This window comes from Meles meles, chromosome 19 (assembly GCF_922984935.1).
Source record: "Meles meles chromosome 19, mMelMel3.1 paternal haplotype, whole genome shotgun sequence".
NCBI classification, from domain to species: domain Eukaryota; kingdom Metazoa; phylum Chordata; class Mammalia; order Carnivora; family Mustelidae; genus Meles; species Meles meles.
Genome location: NC_060084.1, coordinates 5,340,464 through 5,360,573, shown reverse-complemented (window position 1 = coordinate 5,360,573; position 20,110 = coordinate 5,340,464). Strand labels below are relative to the sequence as shown.

Below are 20,110 nucleotides of genomic sequence, written 5' to 3'. Positions count from 1 at the left end.
ATATGTATCTTACATATTCTCCATCCACTCTTCCTTGATGGACACTTATGTTGTTTCTATGCTTCTTGGGCATTTTGGACTGAAACTGTGCTTATAGAACCTTCCCCTTCCCTTATAGAAGTTATGCATGGGTTATAGTAGGCTTAGAAATGGTTCCCTGAACATGTCCACATCCTAACTTCCAGAACACATGGCTATCACCTGGATTACCCAGGTGGGCCTGGTATAATCAGAATCGTCCTTCTAAAAAGGATGCAGGAGGAGTCAGAAACAGAAGGCCATATGATGACGGAAGAAGAGAGACAGAGAGAGACAAGGAGATGCTATGCTGCTGGCTTTGAAGATAGAGGAATGATGCCATGCTGAGGGATAGAGTTGACCTATGAGAGCTGGAGAGCCAAAGGAAAAAGATTTTCCCTTGAAGCTTGCTGAAGGAACACAGCCCTGTCAGCCCATTTTAGACTCTGGATACCCAGAACTGTAAGATAATAAAATACTTCTCCAGCCACTAAAATGGAGGGAATTTGCTAGAGCAGCAATATGGAACTAGTGTATGGGGCATGTCTTATATTGGGTTCCCCCAAACCAGAGCGGGAGACAATGGGCTAGATAAAGGCTGTTTTCTTTGGGTGATGACCCAGGAAGCAGGAATGAGGGCTAAGAGGGTGAGGCAGGGGAGGAGAAAGAGAGCCAATATGATGACATGTCACTGAAGTCACCGCCGTGGGCAGCGAGGGCTAAACCACCAAGACCTCTGAAAGGTACAGGGAATGTTCCTCAGAAGAGTGCAGCTGGAGGAAGGCAGTTAGGACATGCAACCCGCTGTCGTTTCCCAGTGCTGAGGGCACCACTGAGGGCTTCCCCTGGAGCATTGGCGCCTCCGTCTTTCCCAGCTCTGCTCAACCTCCCATTAACCGGGTTCCTGCAACACAGGAGCAAGCCCCACAGCAGAATGTGAAGAGAATGAGGACATTCTATGGGACAAGGCTGAGCTCTTAGGAAACTGTTCACAGCAGCAGTGGCTGAGATGGGAGGCTGGCTGAGGTGGTGGACTGGGGCATTGTCTTCTGTTGGACTGAATCCTCACCCCAGATCTATTCATGTAGTTGCGTTCCATCTGTTGTCTCCATGGGGTTGGGGGACTCCGCGCAGACCAGACGACTCTTCCAGCACCTGGCACACAGTTGGTCTCACCCAGGAGCGTCTCATGCAAGGACTCCCTTCTTTATTTGATTTAAGGGAAGCCGGTCTTATCTGGCATTTGAAACTCTAATTTAATTACTGAGATTTCATAAATAGAGACATAGATCTCACCAACTCTAGAGCAGGTACAGCCTCTAGCTTCGACTAAGGGCCAGTGAACCAAATCTTCCTAATCGTGTTAACTAAAATTCTTACAAAACTGTTTTTCTTTCAAAATTTACTGGTGGAGTCTAGTTGATTCATACTCGAATCTTAATAGTAAACAGTTAATTCTGTTTAGACAGAAATTGTGATTTCATTGAGTGAATTATTTTGGGCTCTGTTTTAGCCAGACTAAAGGAGGACATGCCTGGTCAGCTCAATCCTCCTTTAAGACAAAACACTTTCAAATAATCTTGAAAACAACCCAGAGCTTGTTATCCCTGCCAAATTGCTTCCTGTTTCTTCAGCTGGCATGCCCAGTGTTTGCACGTACCAAACCTCTGCATGGAACGTTCCTTATTATTCTTTACTACTTGAGAAATGTCAATCAGTTTTCCAATATGGCTTTATCCGTGAGCTGGTCCCTGTCCTGATTAGCGTGTAGCACCTGTTATGATCCAGTCCCTGTCCTATACCTTTTGATTTATGTAAACTCATTGGCCTCCCAAACTGATGAGGGTCGATAACCTTACTGGCTATAGTGTACAAATGAGAAAACTAAGGCACAGAGAAGTTTTAAGTACCTTGCCCAGGGTCACATAGCAACTAAGAGGTAAAATCAGGATTTGAACCCAGGTAATCTAGTTTAGGATTCTTTGTTTTGAGCCACTTTCTAATTCCCAATATATAGAAAATATAATTAAATATAACATAATATTATATTATTATTATTATTTGTCCCATGTCTGCCTTTTCTTCTAGAAAATAATTTTATCGAGGACGATGTTCATTTCTCCATCTCTGGCATCTATCCAAATGCCTGGCAGATAATAGAAATTTTAAACTTTGACTAAGGAAATTAACAAAAAAAATGAACCCCACTACTCTTTATGATAGCCGATCAAAATGCCTTACCACTTGCAAGGACAGTTGCTAAGACAAAAGAGAAGAAGCTGTGCCTGTTTGTGTTCAGGAATGAAGCCCTCCAACAACAATGTCCACATCACAACCCTCTGACAGTCTTGTCCAGGGTTCCAAAGTCATGAGTCTGTTTTCATCTTCCTTCTCTTCTTCTCTCCCTCCATTTCCCTCCACTTTTCTGTCTTTCCTCCTTCCTCTGTTCCTCCCTCTCTGTGGGTTTGCCCAGATTATATTTATATCTTAAAAAAACAAAGTAAAGGGAAGCAATATTTTCTGAGGGTCTACTGTGGGGCAACACCATGGTAGACTGTATGAGTTTCCTCCAGCTGCTGTAACAAATTGCCATGTGCTTAGCATTAACTGAAATTAGCTAAATTAAAAAAAATTAAATTAACTAAAATAAACTAAAACAACACACACGGATTATCATGTAGTTTAGAAGATCAGCAGTCCAAAATGGGCCTCACTGGGCTAAAACCAAGGTATCAGCAGGGCTATATTTCCTTCCAGATGTTTAGGAGAAATCTGTATTTTTCCTTCTCCAGCTTCTGGAGACCTGTTGGCCTCCTTGGCTGGCCATCCCTTCGTCCACCTCCAAAGCTGGCAATGGCAGGTTGAGGCTTTCTTACAGCTCATCTCCACAGCCTGGCTCTCATGGTCACATCCCTTTCTCGAGATTTTCACCCTTCTCTCTTCCATTTTCATGTATCCTTGTGATTATACCTGGATAATCCAGGATAATTATTCTCTTTTAAAGTCAGTTGGCTTTCAACTTTAACTCCTCATGACCATTTAATGTAACACATCCACAGGTTCTGGGGATTGGGCTGAGGACATCCTTGGGCAACGGTAATTCCGTCGCTTTGCTTTTAACAATTTGAAGAAAAGATATTGCGGAACATTCAGATGGCGATGAAGATGTTGGTTCCAAACTAGGGGTGAAGGCAACAGTTCATATTGGGTATGAAGGACTCACCAAACCAGAAGTATTCTCTCTCTTTTTCTTCCTAAGGATCGCTAAATCATTTCTAAGTGTCAGTTACATTAAAGGCCAAGAAAATGGCAGGGATTCCGTGTTTCTGGGGCTATAAATCCCCAGGAAGATGGTCAGGAGGTCAGATTCGAGGGTAGTGTGGATGGCACGAGCTGACACTCCGTGAGGGTATCCACAAGTGTCCGTGCCCGCGTGCATGTGTGCTCGTGTGTACACGGATGTGCCCGTGTGTGTGTCTTTAAAGCGCCTCTTCTCTCCGTGCTTTCCCTTAGGCAGGGTGCCTTTATAAACCCTTCGAGGACTCTGGCAGGATCAAGAATCAATCAAAATTCACTGCTGTCACATTTTTATATCCTGCAAGCCGGAGCGGCAGCCTTTCTTCCTGCCAATCTAAGCTCCTCCAAACAGACTCCAGTAGGTCGACTTTGACACGAGTAAACCAGAGGTGTTTTATGGCAAGGATAAAGAAACTGTCCGTCCACGCTAATAGCAAAAAGCAGTGAGTCAGTGAGAGGAAAACAATGAGGGGCCAGGAGACACTAGTGAGTTCACTTGGAAAATACCATTTTGGAGTTGGCTTAAGTGAGGATGAGATCTGAGGCTGCTCACTGCCCACTGGGAGTATCATTTACGGCAGGAAGTTTCTCTCTTTTGAGCTATGGCTACTTCGGATACAGTTGTGTTAAGCTTTTCTTCAGTCCTGATATTTTTCTCTGACCTCTGGGACGTATTTGTGATGCCATGGTATAGAAGCCCCTCTGTGTCCCTGTCCCTTCCACATTTAGCATATCGTCGTCAGCCAGGAGAGCCGTGGGCTCACACATGCAGTGCCAAATCGTAAGGGTCTGTGCACTGGGCTCTTTCTACTGGATGTTTCCACCATCCTGGAAGTCCTTCCTTTCTGTTTTCATAGATGGGAAAGAGAGGACAGTTCAGGGACCAGGCTGAGAAGTGGTGAAAGCCCATTTACCCTCCTTGTGTTGGCCAGACTCAGTTACATGGCAAAACCCACAGCAACAGAGCTAGGAGCACGCAGTTGTGGATACAATTACGACAAGTAAGTAGAGACTTGTACCAAGGAGAGTTCTTTGCTTGAAAATCCTGTTTCAGAAGTCTAGGGGAGGGATTGCAAACTCAGATGTCTCGGGGGCCAGACAAGTGTGTTAAGGAGTCAAGTGAGCGGAGGGATAATACAGGGAATGGTGCAGACAAGGACAGCCAAGAGAGGTGCACCCTTTATAACACGATAATTTAACTTTTATGAGAGACTGCTATGGCTAAACTAACCAAATCTGCTGGCCACGTCCATACCATCTGCTGCCAGTTGGCAACCTGCAGTCTGGGACAGAAAAAAAAAACATTTTTTCTGGAAGCAAATTCAAAGTTGGCTATGTTCGTGAATCACTACCTGTCAGGATAAACATAAACCCTTTCGTTTAGAAAAGAAAGCTCGGAACAGCAGCAAAGAAATGGAAGGTAACATAAGAGGTAGTTATAAAGAGTGTGATGTAAGGCTTTGCTCTCGGTGTGTATGCTTAGGGCAGTGGCGCTTACATAGAGCATGGAGCTCTGAGCTACCATTTTAAAGGACGCTTAGTGTCCCACAAAACCAGCACAACTTCGCTCACAATGGGCATTGATGTTTGCCATTGTGCGCTTGACCCCAAGATGCACACCCTCCTCCACCTCCTACCTGACTCAGGCCCCTGCTGTTTCCCTTTGAATGTATCTGAGCGCAGTCTACACTGGCCCGTTTTACAGTAGCAAAAAAAGAGTAATATTTGGATGATATCTGTCAATGTCTACCCTAGGGAATGTGGTATCAGTGAATCATGTCTATATTTTTGACATAATATAGAGAAACAATGGTAATAATAATAATAGCAAGCATTTCTTGAGCAACTACTGTGCCCTGAATGACATAAGGCTCTTTAAGACAATTAACTCATTTAGTCCTCATAATAATTTTAAGATACTATGATTGTTCCAATTTCCATCTGAGGAAACTGAGACACAGAAGGTTACTTGCCCAAGGTCACAGCTGGTAAATGGCAGCTAATACACGGGGATTCCTACAGACCTGAAGTGGCTGTGTCCCGTGCTTATAGTTGGTCTGAACATGAATCTGCTTTCATAAGCAGGCTGACTGTAATTTTCAAATAATAGAAATCCTTCGGTGATCATAAAATTTGATCACTGCTGAGCTTTCCAAGGTGTATTGGCTGCCTCTTGTTTATGAGGTGCAAAGCTAATGCATAAATGAACCCAAAACCATGTAGGAAGACCATTATTTCTAAGACATTAAGAATAAATTCAGAATGTTCTTAGCATATATTCTGGAAATGTCCAAGAGGGTTTGGAGAAAAGTGTGTCCAGGTAGCGTATGTATAAGAGTGACACCTGACAGTGTTGGAGAAGAGGATTCACCTAGTTTGGGAGTAATGTACAAACACTTACTTTTAAACCACTGAGGGAGGCTTCTTCATAATCTTCCACCAAACTCAGTATGGTTGAAATTGGCAAGTGGGTATCCATGACCAGTTCATGATTAGATTCTGCTAGAAAGTCAAGGGCACCAGCAGTCAGTAGTATTTTCTACCACTACTACCCAGTCAGACATTCAGCTTTTGGGAAGCCCTAAATTCGTCTGGGTTCTTTTTTAAATGCAATTTCCTAATTTCAGAGATGTGTTACGCGAAACCCAGACAGACCCAAAGGAACTTATACGTGAAAGCAGATAAAGAGTGTGCTGGCAAAAAAGACAAGTCTGTGTTCCTTTCCATTTATCTAGCTAATTCTGACCCATCTTAGAGATCAAAGCAGAAATGTCCCTTCCGTGGGTTTGCTTTCCCTGGTCCCCCTAGAGGAAGTTAAACTCCCTGTCCCTGGCTTTTACGTGCTCTCAAAGACACCTACAATTTCCTCTGAAATTACAATTCTAGTTAGTTAATTAAATTATGATTTGTCACCTTTTCTAGTCCATGTGAACAGTTAACCCTTGCTGGCCACTTACCCTGTGGGACACTATTCCAGTTCTTATATTTTTTTCAAATTTAAAAAAGTTTTTTTGGGAAAGCGAGAGAACCCTTGAGTGATCTAGTGGGAGGGTCGGACGCCTAACTGAATGAGCGCCCCTATTGTAGTTCACCTGCACCATGCGCTGAGTCCACACAGCTCCTCTGAATGCACGTCTTAGTCTCCCTATTTCCATCACTGTCAGTCAGTCATGGACGGGGCCAGAATTTGAACCTCTGGAGTTTGTGCTTCTAATTCCTGCCTTATTATGCTTTTATGAAGCTCCAGAACAGCACGTAGCCAAGTGCTTGCTGACTCCTGGGAGATGAACAAGTTTGGGGGGATAAGTAAATGAATGAATGCAGGGAGGAGGGACTAGTTCTCACTGCACAAAGTCACACATTGCCTAGGAGAGTGCTGCGCGCTTTTCTCTGATGAGTTTGGTGGGTGGCGGGACCCAAGAATTTGCAAACTAAAGCTAAGCCTCTGGGAGTCCTCTCACCACTCCCACCCTCCCTGGTGGTCAGCTGTTGGAAAAGGTTTATTTGTCCTTTATGACTCCGGAGGAATCCTGAACAGAGCCCGCCCAGGTATCAGGACAGAGATGGAGCTCCAGAGAGACAAGATCCAGGTGGTCCACTGAACCAGTCCCTCCACATGTTCCAGATCCTTATGCTCAGGATCGCTAGAGAAATGGCATCTCCATAGTTCCTAGGGGATGACTGATTTACTGGTCTGGGGTGGAGGGCAGAATTAGCTGATTAGAAGGTTAAGGTATAATTGTAGGCACAGGGGTGCCTGGAGGCCGCCTTTGACCGTTTGCTGTTTAACTGGATTAGCGTTGGCCAGTTATAGATTTTCTGCTTGCAAAATTGCCCGCAAATTATTCCAAGTCCTGAATCTGCATTCTGTGTGTGTACCACTCGGGGTGTCAGAATTATGATTGCCTTGGAAGCAATCTACCCAGAGTCTGCTCTGGAGGCAAGGGAAAGTTTCACAAGCAGAACTGCTCCAGTATGGAACTATAACATCCTAACCCCTTTGATTTTTGAAAGATGATGTCGGTCAGGGTGATGACTCACCCGTTTCAATTTCTCTGATGTTCCTCGGTCCAGCCACACCATGAACCTCCGAAGATTAATTCTCGCTCTCATTCCTTGGGGTTCAGTGCCTCTCAGTGGGCTGGTATTTAGAGACAAGCCCTGGTTCCATGGCATTCCAACCTTTTGTGCACTCTTTGGAATTTGCTGGTGGTAATAATAATGAGTTTTCTTCAATAGCTTGTGTACAGTGGTTAAGAGTTTGCAACGCAGGATCAAAATTTGGTTTCCCAAGAAGCAGGCAGTAAATCAAAGATTTGATGTGGTGGTGTTTTGTTTTGTTTTTTTGTTTTTTGTTTTTTGTTTTTTGTTTTGGAGGGGGGTGTCAGACAACTCCGGGAATCATGAAATTCCCGTTTCATGAGGAAACGAGCCAGGGAAGGAAAGGCAGCGAATGGAAGGTGAGTTATCATGCCGGATGCCGTTGTGGGCAGCTGGAGCTGCACGTGGAGACAGGGAGACAGAACACTGCCTTTGAGATCTCTCTCCTGGGGGGTGAGATGGTTGGGGTATTTGTGCACCGATTCTCATCAGTTACGGTCAAGGGCTTCTGCTGAGAATGTGAATTTCCAAACATTCTCTGCCGGCACCATGCTCTGTTAAAATAGCCTTCCCCAGGTTTCAGAGAAACAACTTGGCGGGGGGGGGGGGGTAGTAAAATCCCACCCGGAGACATGGAAAGTCTACGGTGGCTTGGGAGGAGCTCTGACAGTCATCCAGATGAGAGGACACGTAAGCCTGGCTTCAGATCCTGGCCCCCGTCCTCCTAACTGCACCATCCTGGGCACAGTGTCAGCCTCTCTAGAATGTGAGACCCCTTGTCCTATGAAATATTAAATACATCACAGGCTGCGGTAGTGATCCAAGGAGATGATGCCTATAACAAACTTAGCATAGTGCTTGCCATATAGTAAAGGTGGAAAACGTTAGCCTTATGTGTTAAATAATATGGAGCATCTTCTCTGGGCCAGTAAACGCAGTAGGTGCTCGGTATCAAAGTTGGGGGAAAAGAGGTCCCTCCCATCTTCACAGGGCTTGTCGTCTTTGCCTACTAAACCGGCAACTATTTCTTACCTTCCTAAATCACCCCTTGTCCAAGAGTGTGTCATATCGTTGTATGTTCCAAAACATGCAGCCTAAAGTTCTGACCCTGGGATGAAGCACTCCAAGGATTTGTAAAGAAAAAAACTGAGCTTTTAGAAGCAAGTGCAACTTTTAGATTGTTCTCGTAGCCAAACTTATAAGAGTAAAAAGAAAGTGGTGACATTGACTTTAATAACGTATCTATTTAGTCCAGTCTGTCAAATATGATTGTTTCAACATGTAACCCACATACAGATGATTAAATGAGGCGTTTTACACCATTTTTCCTTTTGGTACTCAGACTTCAAAATCCAACACGTCTTTTGTACTGACGACTTCAGCTCAGCTACAACTTCATGTGCTCGGTAGCTGAGTGTGGCTCGTGGCCACCGTATTGGATCGTGAAGGTCTAGTGGGCCCCGAATTCCTTCGGGAAATAATTTCCAGTGGAATATTCTGCTTTCCTCCTCCTTAAAGATGGCGCTGCTCCTTTGTGTCTGTGACAGTGAAGTTGGTTTTAGCCTGGGCATCCTATGAAATTGACTGTTTTTGTAATGAAATTTCACACATAGAAACCATGGTGAGATTCTTAGCAGGTGTAAAAATCTGACAAAGTTATTTCTTTAACAGCAACTTGATGGAAACTACAGTAGCTGTTCCCATTTGCGTGTTTTCCAAATCTCATTGCCAAAGCGAATTGTTGGCAGCCACCGGAGAAGTATCAACTTACCTCTTCATTTGGGAAATGAAATTAAAACCTCAGCTCATTTCTAAAAGTCACAGATTTGGTAGAAGTTAGTAGGGCAAACACAGAAGCCGCTGTTAAAATATTGATGGCTCCGGTTTTTCTCAGGTGCTGCTGCTAACATCTGCAGAAGACTTGGACTGCACGCCCGGGTTTCAGCGGAAAGTGTTCCACATCAACCAGCCAGCTCAGTTCATCGAGGACCAGGCGATTCTAAACTGTAAGCAGCGTCGCTCGGTGATTCTTTGGGTCTGTTCTCATATTTGAATTCCCCAAAGTCTAAGAATGTGTCTCAGGATGCGGTATTCCCTAAGCGAAGTGTTTTCTGATCATTTTCCTTATGTGTCACTGCTTGATCCAGGGTGGCAGCGCTTGAATTAGAGCCTTGTCGGCTGAGAGGTGAAGAAAATGGTTGTGTATCTCTCGAGTATTTTATCATTGGTGAGCACTTGCCCACTGCTCCCAGAAAAGGAGACCACCAGCCTCCAACGGGAGTGTTACTCCACGCAAAGGGCATTAAATCCATTTCCTCTGGGTAGGTCCCCGAGAGCAAAACCAACGCCTTCCCAAGGATGTGCTGTTTTACCGGGATTTCTTATGCCTCATGTTAGATCAAAACAATGATGAGAGCAGGATGTTGGCTTCTGGGAATTTTTGGTCAGAGGAATTCAAAACTCCTATTCTGAAGGCTAGTAAGAGGGTCTTTGGAGAGATTCAAAACCTTACTGGCTCTTTTGTAGACTGAACTCAAATCCCCCCAAATTCCAATTAAAATATGCTCTCTTCAGGTCTGTGGTTATAATCTCTATTTTTAATACCAGTATCATATTGTTTTATCTCCATGAGGGCATGGAGTACAATGTTAAGTGCAGAGCAAGCATCATTTTAGCTCAATAGAATCTAAAATTGATGGTAGACAAATAACAATAAAATTGTAAGCTCTGGAGCACCATTCTTTAACATTTGGGATTGCAGAATGTGAAAACAATGGTCTAATTTGCTCAGATGCTCAGAGGTCCCTGAGGGAAGATCAGTGCGCATTTGCCCTTAGGGTCTCAGGCTCGCCTTCCATGCCTTCCATGCTAACCGGGCTCCTCTGTTCCCGTGCTTTGTGGCTGGTGCTTTGAAAGAAAAGGAAAACAAGGCAAGACATGACAAAACACAATAAAACCAGCCTGCTTGATTGGATGGTTCTGTGAGGCTGGAAAGCATTTGGAGAGTTGAAAGGAGCACAGTAATGAAGATGCAATGCCGAGCATCGAGGGAGGTACCCAAGGTGAAGTCCGTGAACATCTCGATGTAATTATTCCAATGAAATCATTTCAGCAATTAGAGTCGGTGATGACAAGGTTCAGGCCTGGCACAATAAGTGAATTACAATGTGTGATTTCATGTTAATTTGATCCCTGAGTGTGACTCCTGGGTCAGGTCATCGGGAACGCTTGTCTTTTGATTCTTCTATTTATCAGAATCAAGGTAATTCAAAGGGAGCTTTGCTTAAGAGAACCATTTTTTCCCCCTGGTTCTTCTCCCTCTCATCTGTTTGTTTCATCTCCTTGCTTCTTCTCCTTCTCTCTCTCTCTCTCTGTCTCCCTTTTCTTTCTTTCTTTCTTTCTTTCTTCCTTCCTTCCTTCCTTCCTTCCTTCCTTCCTTCCTTCCTTCCTTTCTTTCTTTCTTTTTTGTTTTTTTGCAAGCAATTATCCCAAATGGCATCTATATTAACATGGGTGGAAATGCGAAGCCACCCTGAGTATGGAAATTAATAGAGTTGGTATGCAAAGCAGGCCCATAAATGTGATTGCTTCTGTAATTTTCACGACACCAAACAGCTTTTAATTCACCGCTGAGAAGCTGGAAACAATCATACTTTGGGGGATCTTTTTAATTTAAACTAGACCATACAGTACATTCCAATATCACAGTTTTGTGTGTGTCTGTGTTTTTTTTTTTAATCCCCTAAGTAATTAAGCGGGTTATGGTTGTTGGTTCTGTGTAAGCTAGTAAATGCTAAATGGGACTGGCTTGATTATCAACGATAGCACGTTCAGGAAAAGTCAGTGATAGGGGAATTGCAGATATTTAAAGTTTTAGATATGAATTTGTATGTAAATTGCTGGATCAGCAAAATCTGACTAGCCCCCTCTCAGTGAAACTGTAGGTTCATATGTATTACTAGGGTTAAAAAAAACTACGAAGAATACATCTGGTCTGGTGCTTTTCAGTTCCTCTCAAAGCAACAAACATAGGTTGTTATGAGTTAGACCCTGCAAATGAGGTTAATTGCACCTAAATGAAGAAGAAAGTTTCCATAGACTTGAGAATGCCTATTGAATATTGTTTAGGAAAACCTGGATTTCCAGAAGAAATAGCAATGTATTGCTCTATTCCAGAGGAAAGGAAAAGCCTGGAGAATTGAGTATTGATGAACCTTCCCTCCAGGCCATGAACATCCCCCCCCCCCCTGCTCTCCCTCCGTTTCCTTCTTCCCCTTTCTCTGTTTCTCCCATGCATTCCCCTAGGGTTCAACACAAGACTCTTCTATCTCTGAAAAGGAGATTAACAAGAAATAATTGCGTGGTGGGTGCTCTCAGGATGAAGGCCATATGGACACAAAGCTAAGTCTGCGTGAAAATGGAAAAGAGTCAAACAGAACCAGAAAGTTTTAAAATACTTAGATACTTGAGGTTGCATACCAAGACGTGGGAAATGGTTAGGATTATTTTAGCAACATATACGTAGAAGCTGAAGTTGTAGGTGCTAAAAGAGGTTACAAGACACTAGGCTAGTAACATCTCTTGGGCTCCGTTTACAGTGTTGGTACTTAGCAGTTTTGCTTTATCTTTGCAATACTTAAGAGCTCTGGTTTCCAATCATTGTAAAGTTTTGTCTTGTGGAAGGTGTAAACACAGCATAATCAATCAGTTGATGTATACACTTTTTACCATTCTCTGGGATTGTCCGAAAGTGTTGTCTCTTTGCCTGACAGACACAATATATCTGCCCATACCCCCAGACTTATAGTCAACCAATTTTGGGTTCAGCTTTCAGCAGGCCATAGAAAATGTTTATTCTGTCCATGGCTTCCTGCTCTCTTTGTTCAGATGGTAATATTTCCTTTTATCCCTTTTCATCTTTCTCCTCAATTCCCAATGACTTATCTTTTTCGACTTTAACCATTACTAATGGTCAGCTCCACTCCTTTTATTTCCCTAATATTTTATTCACTGTTCACCCCAATATATCTTCCCTTCAGTTGTTCTAAAGCCTTTTATTTTCTTCACATCCAAATAACTCTTTATTCTACTCTCCTTTCCACTAACTAGACTTGCTTTCGTCTTTAAAAGGCCATTTTTCACCAAGCTTCTAGGATCAAAACAGGGTATCCCACTATTCTTCTAATGTAACCAGGGGAGCTCTTTCATTGTACCTTTCACAGTGTGATGCAAAGCCCCCAACTCATGATAACTTGGACAAAAGTTTCCTGCCTTCATCTCAGTCTTGAAAAATGAGCTGAGAAGATGTGCTTATTCCCATTTTTTTTTTTTTTTTTGTATGAGAAGTACAAGAAGAAAGGGGAAGACAGCTTGGAAGGCAGAAACTCAGGAGACAACCATTCAAGGTCTTTGGACTCAGGGAGGAATCCTGGAGGGGTTTCCTCAAGGTAGGGGGTCCCTAGATGACTCCCACACCCAGAATTCTCTCTTTTTTTTTTTTATTTGTTTATTTACAGCATAACAGTGTTCATTGTTTTGGCATCACACCCAGTGCTCCATGCAGTACGTGCCCTCCCTATTACCCACCACCTGGTTCCTCAACCTCCCACCCCCCCGCGCCTTCAAAACCCTCTGGTTGTTTTTCAGAGTCCATAGTCTCTCATGGTTCATCTCCCCTTCCAATTTCCCTCAACTCCCTCTCCTCTCCATCTCCCCATGTCCTCCGTGTTCTTTGTTATGCTCCACAAATAAGTGAGACCATATGATACTTGACTCTCTCTGCTTGACTTATTTCGCTCAGCATAATCTCTTCCAGTCCCGTCTATGCTGCTACAAAAGTTGGGTATTCATCCTTTCTGATGGAGGCATAATACTCCATTGTGTATATGGACCACATCTTCCTTATCCATTCATCCGTTGAAGGGCATCTTGGTTCTTTCCACAGTTTGGCGACCGTAGACATTGCTGCAATAAACACTGGGGTACAGATGGCCCTTCTTTTCACTACATCTGTATCTTTGGGGTAAATACCCAGCAGTGCAATTGCAGGGTCATAGGGAAGCTGTATTCTTAATTTCTTGAGGAATCTCCACACTGTTCTCCAAAGTCTCTTAATGGATTAGTATTGTTGCTTCTTCTGGAATATGAACATCATGGGATTCTGGTACCCATCATCTTGGCCCCATGAGATTTGAACACTGATTCTGGTTACACTCTCCCAGCTGACACCCAGGCTTCAGAAGAATAAGTGGCCTGGAAAACTGACCAGCCACCCAGCTGAGGTGGAAAAGGACCAGGTGATAAGGCGCTGACTATCTACGTTTGGCAAAATTATGGAAAAGACTACCCTGCCCTGGCCACATCAGCTCAAACACATCTTCTAGCCCTGTGGCAAAATCTATGATCGAGTTAGCTAAGGGGAAAGATACTCATGATCCTTCAGCTTCTATTAATGGGAACTAGCTCTAACTTCAAGAGTCCAGAAAGGACACCCCATTGGCCATCTAGGCATTATTAGATCAGCACTTTTCTGTCTGTTACTGTTTATCCTTCCTGAATTACTCTTTGTGAAAGGCATACACACACACACACACACACACACACACACACACACACACTGCTGCACCTGAGTTCACCTAAAATACAGCTTGTATAATTATACTTTTATTTTTTTAATTTAAATTCAATTAATTAACATATGGTGTATATTGGTTTCAGAGGTAGAAGTTAGTGATTCATCAGTCTTATGTAATACCCAGTGCTCATTACATCACGTGCCCTCCTTAATGTCCATCACCCAGTTACCCCATCCCCTACCCCCTCCCCTCCAGCAACCCTCAGTTTGTTTCCTATGATTAAGAGTCTCTTATGGTTTGTTTCCCTCTCTGCTTTTGTCTTGTTTTGTTTTTTCCTCTCTTCCCCTGTGATCTTCTGTTTTGTTTCTTAAATTCCACGTATGAGTGAGATCATATGATAACTGTCTTTCTCTGATTGACTTATTTCACTTAGCATAATACCCTCTATTCTATCCACATTGTTGCAAATGCCAAGATTTAATTTTTTGATGGCTGCATAGTATTCCATTGTCTATATATACCACATTTTCTTTATCCCTTCATCTTTTTTTTTTATATAGGTTATTTTTTATTCTAAATAATATCTCTAAGAACATCTTTGTGCAGACACATTTACAATATCCATGAGGTTCTCTTGCCCTAGATTTCATTATCTTTCCTCTCATTCTTATTTCCCATTCTCATTCTCATTCCTAAATACACAGTTGAGTTCTTGTCATTGTTATTGTTTATTTGTTTATGATTACTTTGTTTGTTTCTAAATGGTTAAACTATTTAAAATATTTGAAATTTTGCCAAAGTCTCGTCTGCTCTTTTCTCAGTTATGGTCTTGGTCCGAATTAATGCAGTTTTATCTTCCCACATTCATGTGCGGGCCAACTTTTCTATAAAGAGAGACAGAGTGCTTGTTTCTTCTTTGAAGGGTTTCAGTGACATTCTGGGTACAAGACTGCTTTGTGCTGGTGGCCACAGCAGGGACATCACTGAGAGGCCTGCCTCATTTCTTAGGAGCTGTGCTCTTTGAATGTCCAGTTCTTTTTGGTGCAGTTTAGATGACAGTGATTGTAAATAGCTCTGAGGACACTGGTCTAGGCAGGGTGAGTGACGAGCCATAAGTAAGCGATGCTCATTTGAATCCATGGTCACACCTTTTCAATGTGAAAAGGTCTCTTTTCCAGATTCTAGAGGCTTGCCTTCATTCTTTGGTCTATGGTCTCTTTCCAGAAATACCACTCCAACCTCTGCTTCCAACACCACATCTCCTCCTTTGATTCTTGTGCTTTTCTCTTTCCTTTTTGTGTCTTCTGAAACATTTCCTCACCAATCTTGACTCAGACCCAGCTCATGTGTACCTCTTTAACTAAGGCTACTCTTAAGGATAAGAGCAAATGCAAATTTTTTCAGCACCTGTTCTGTGAGTGCCTTACAGGTCACCATCTCCTTCATGAAGTAGGCAATTAGGAGAGGGAGAGGCTGTTTTTTTTTTTCCATGTAGAAATACATCAACTTCCATGTAGAAATACATCATCTTGAACTGGTCGCGGGCTGGGTGAGCTCGGAGCGCGGCTAGAGGCTGGGGATACGGGAGTGATTGGGTGCTGTCCTCTGGGGGCGCACTGAGGAGTGGGGCCCCAGGCTCTCGGCTCCTCCGGGCCGGAGACTGGGAGGCCGCCATTTTCATTCCCGTCCTCCGGAACTCTACGGACATCCCTTCATCTTTTGATGGACATCTAGGTTCTTTCCATAGTTTGGCTGTTATGGACATTGCTGCTATAAACATTTGGGTGCAGGTTTCCCTTTGGATCATTACATTTGTATCTTTAGGGTAAATACCCAGTAGTATGATTGCTGGTCGTAGGGGAGCTCTCTTTTCAGCTTTCTGAGGAACCTCCATGCTGTTTTCCAGAGTGGCTGCACCAGCTTACATTCCCACCAACAGTGTAGGAGGGTTCTCCTTTCTCTGCATCTTCACCAACACCTGTCATTTTCTGACTCGTACAACCCATAGAATTACACTTTCAATAACACACTTGGACTAGTTAGAATAGCCTTGGTATCAAGCAGTCCCAGTGACCTAACAGAGTAAAAGTTTACTTCTCATTCTGGTCACGAGGATGCTGGCCAGGCTGCTCTCTTGGGTAGTTAGACTCTAAGTGGCAGATCTCCATGCAGGAACTTGAGGACTCAGGCTACTTCCAACTTGGTCTTGCCATCTTGGGCCTTCTACTCATTCGTATGTCACTGAGCTGGAGACAAGAAGAGGTGTGGGCAAGATATCCCGGAGGTTTAACCACTTTAGCTCAAAAACGACGTATGTAATTTCTGCACATATTCTATTCACCAGTCACGTTGGCTGTGTGGCCATGAGTGAGCAAGTTCTTCAAATCCTCCGAGTTTGGATTATCTCATCTAAAAATGATAATGGCAGTCCTTACTTTCAGAGTTGATGCTGATTGATGGAAAAATGCTCAGCCTAGTGATGAATGAATGAAAGCCGCTCCTATGACTGTCAGTATTGCTGCTGCTCCTGTTCTTGTTAGTCCTGCTATCCATAGACCCGAGATGGGCTCAATGTCCCTACAATGGCCATCTAAGCCAGGATTTATAGAAGATAAATCATGGGCATTAAAAATCTGAAGAAATGAGTGATTTTAGGATTTGAACTCCATGGACCAGTAGTTTTTTTTTTTAATCTTGGATTGATGAGATTGTATTTTTTAAACATTTTTTAAAGCCTGGATATGAAAAACAAAACAGAAAAACCCAAGCAAAGAGATGAGATGAGATGGAGGGAGAATACTACCATTTACTTTGGTTAGAATTTTCTTTTAAGAGGTCATTTGGCAAAAAATACAAATTAAAAAAAAATATGTAAAAGATCGTTTGGCACCAAAAAACACATGAAACAGGAATATGGACTAATTACAGCAGAGAAGGCACTTCTTTCATTTGAGTAGATTTTGTTTTGTAAAATAATGTGCCAAGTGTTCTTATTTACCTCATTTTAGCGGGAAATCTCATATCAAATGCATTAGGCTGAAATTACTTTTTCTGCTGTTGACTTTCCTGATACTCTTCTCAAGTTTCAGTATGTTCATTTTCTAGGGAGGCAGGCGGGGACAAGTCTTAAGAGATTTCCTTATGACGGGCGATATGCCCACGCTGACAGCAAGAAGAGAGGGAGCATTTCTGGAAAATGGAAGAAGCATGATACCTTGGGAATAGATGTTGGGATTTATAAAATGCACCACAGCCGTTGAGCAGTGTGACATCCATAACCTTCACAGCTGGCATTTACTGGGCACTCTCTAAGTGTGGGGGGGGGGCTTGAACCTCAGACCTTAGGGGATACAATTCTCTCATACACCCATTTTACAGATGAGGATACTAAGGTTGGGTGAGGCAAAGCAATTTCCCCAAGGTCGTGTCACTCTTATTTGGCAGCATCAAGATTTGAACCCAGCATTCTAGCCCCCTGGCTCTTATCTAAAGTTCTTTAGTCTAGTGTCTTATTGACTGACAGAGTTGGGGATGTGCCGCTCGATTTTCCTATCTGCTTTCATCAACCAGGTGATAGAGGATTTTGAATGCATTGTATTTTTTTTCTCTTCACAACCAAGTTTCATTCTCCCTCTGTATTGTTCAACAAATACAGAAAAAGTACTTCCTTTTCCTTGTTTCAAACAGATCCAGTTAGTGCAAGATGGTCATGACCTGCACTCCTGGCTTCCCATCTTCCTCCTGGGTTTCTCTCACCAGGACACGGGTGGGTCACTCCACCCTGACCATGACTTTGGCCAGTGGTCAGGCCATCCATGGAGTGCATGGTTTTGCATTAATCACATTTGTACTTAACATACATGAGTCATGGCTTTCGAGGGTGTTTTTAATTGACTATAAATCAAACTGGGAACTTGAAAAATGAAGGCAATTAATGAGAAAGCAGTGTGAGAGGTGTTTTGCATCCTAACGTAGGAAATACATCGCCGGTGAATTAAATGTCAAAACAAAGGCCCTTTTGACCCCACTGAAGAGATTTCATTTGGATGGTAATAAATGGATGAACTTTCCCACTGGCAGGTGGAAAAATGCCTGTTTCCTGAGTTTAAGCTCACTTGGGCTTTTGTCTGTCTATGTTCTCTATCCTTGCACACTTGCCAAGTCTTTTTATTTTTGTTTTTCATTGTAGTGATTAAAAAAAACCAATAATTTATTTTCCATTTTCTGATTGTACTTTGCACTACTAACTTGTATTTGCCCTCAAGTTGGGACATTGATTAAATGATTAATGAAATGACTTAACATCACCTGTACTGCAATCTGCCTAGATCTGAGTACGGGTGGAGTTTCAAGTGGTATGTTTACTTAAATTGTTGCGATACGCCAAGGAACGTTACTCTGATGTCCCTTAATTCACTCCACATTATGAGGGTGATTATTACACTTTGGCTCGGAATGTGGACCCCTATTTACACTAATGAGACTTTTCCCATCTTTAAATAGAGCCCTGCAGAAATGTAATATTTTGACAAGTTTGCCCTTCTACCCCACCATCGTATTTGCAACAACCTAATAATCCAGTCAGTTCACATTATTAGAATCTTCAAAAATCCATGATATTAACCACCTCATTTCCTAAGTGTAAGGTTATATAGTAAATAACTACAGAGTAAAAAGAACACAGACGCATATTGGAGAGGGATGTGACGAAGTTCTCAGAGACCCTCCATTGGACTTGGGTGCTCTGTCATGATTCCAAGAGGGGGAAGCAGATAAAGTAGGGGAGGAAGAAGGCCTGAGAAGGTGAGGAATGTAGATGGGGCTCCTGTGGCCTACGTTTTCTTATCAGCAGAATGGGAGAAATCACACTGTCAGACCTTGCGCTAAATTTGCCCCACAGATATGTCCTGTCTGGCTGCTCCATGTGGAAGAATTGAATGAAAAAGGTTATTTATTTATTTATTTATTTATTTATTTGACAGACAGAGATCACAAGTAGGCAGAGAGGCAGGCAGAGAGAGAGGAGGCAGCAGGCTCCCTGCTGAACAGAGTCCGATGCGGGGCTCGATCCCAGGACCCTGGGATCATGACCTGAGCTGAAGGCAGAGGCTTTAACCCACTGAGCCACCCAGGCGCCACAGTGAAAGTTTTAATGAAGAGAATTTGTTGTCAACATTGAGAATTTCACTTTCCAAAATTCATAACTTCTGGGAGGATTCGACCTCCAAAACATAGACCCCAGAGGCAGGCCGCCTGGGTTCAAATCCGAGGTTTGCCCATTATCAACTAAGTACTTTCGGAAAGTTAGAGGAACACAAAAACCTCACCGTGCCTCAATGCTCAGTTCCCTCATGTGTAAAATGAATATTATAATGGCAGTAACCTCATTAGGTTGCTCTGAGAATTAAATGTGAATCTATGGAAAGGGCTCTGAAGAGTGGCTGGTCTATGGAAAACTCTAGAATGTGAGCTGCCAGAAGTTAGTGGATCAGTAGTAGGAGTTGGGGGCTTCCCTGTGGCCCTCCAGTCTCTACTGTCTTCCTCCGCCCGGTTGGCTTCCTCATTCCGGCGGCCTGCCCCTCAAAGCATCTAACGTCACGCCATGAAGTCACCGTTGCTCCCGACACAGGTGCGTGGCTCGAACGATTCGCCACAAGAGACCAACCGCATGTACTGTTGCTGTCGAACCACTGCTGTTACTGACAGTAGCTGCTCTCGGCGGGCAAGGAAGCGGGGAACGGTGCTGAGAGATGGAGGGCTATGGGCTGGCTGCCGTCAGTGAAGATTTTGAAATCTGTTTTCAGTGTTTTGAATAGTTAATGCGTGTAATGTGTGAACGAGGGAGTCACGTGATTAGCTGGTGTGGCCAGCCTTCCAGAAGTTCAGAATAGGAGACAGATGAGAGGGAAGCGTGGGGAGGGCTGGGGCGGGCATGTAGTCATGGAGATGGGGATGGTTGGGAGGTAAATCAGAGGACAGGTGGCAGTGTGATTGAGGGGCACCTGTGTATGAAATAAAGGTGCGAGCAGAGCCCCGGGGAAATCCAAGGGTCTGGATTACGGAAGACATCTAGAAGTTTCCTAAAAGACATGCATAATCACAGGAGTCTCTCCCAGTTC

General features: G+C 43.4%; 1 protein-coding gene across 2 annotated transcripts in view; it reads left to right on the top strand.

The window, feature by feature from the left end:
- CDH13 (cadherin 13) overlaps positions 1–20,110 on the top strand; it is a 1,016,524-nt gene that overhangs the window by 223,643 nt on the left and 772,771 nt on the right. For both annotated transcript variants that reach the window (XM_045989377.1, XM_045989379.1), the window contains exon 2: positions 9,311–9,422. In XM_045989377.1, the coding sequence (XP_045845333.1) occupies positions 9,311–9,422 (112 nt within the window). The remainder of the gene's footprint in view (positions 1–9,310; positions 9,423–20,110) is intronic.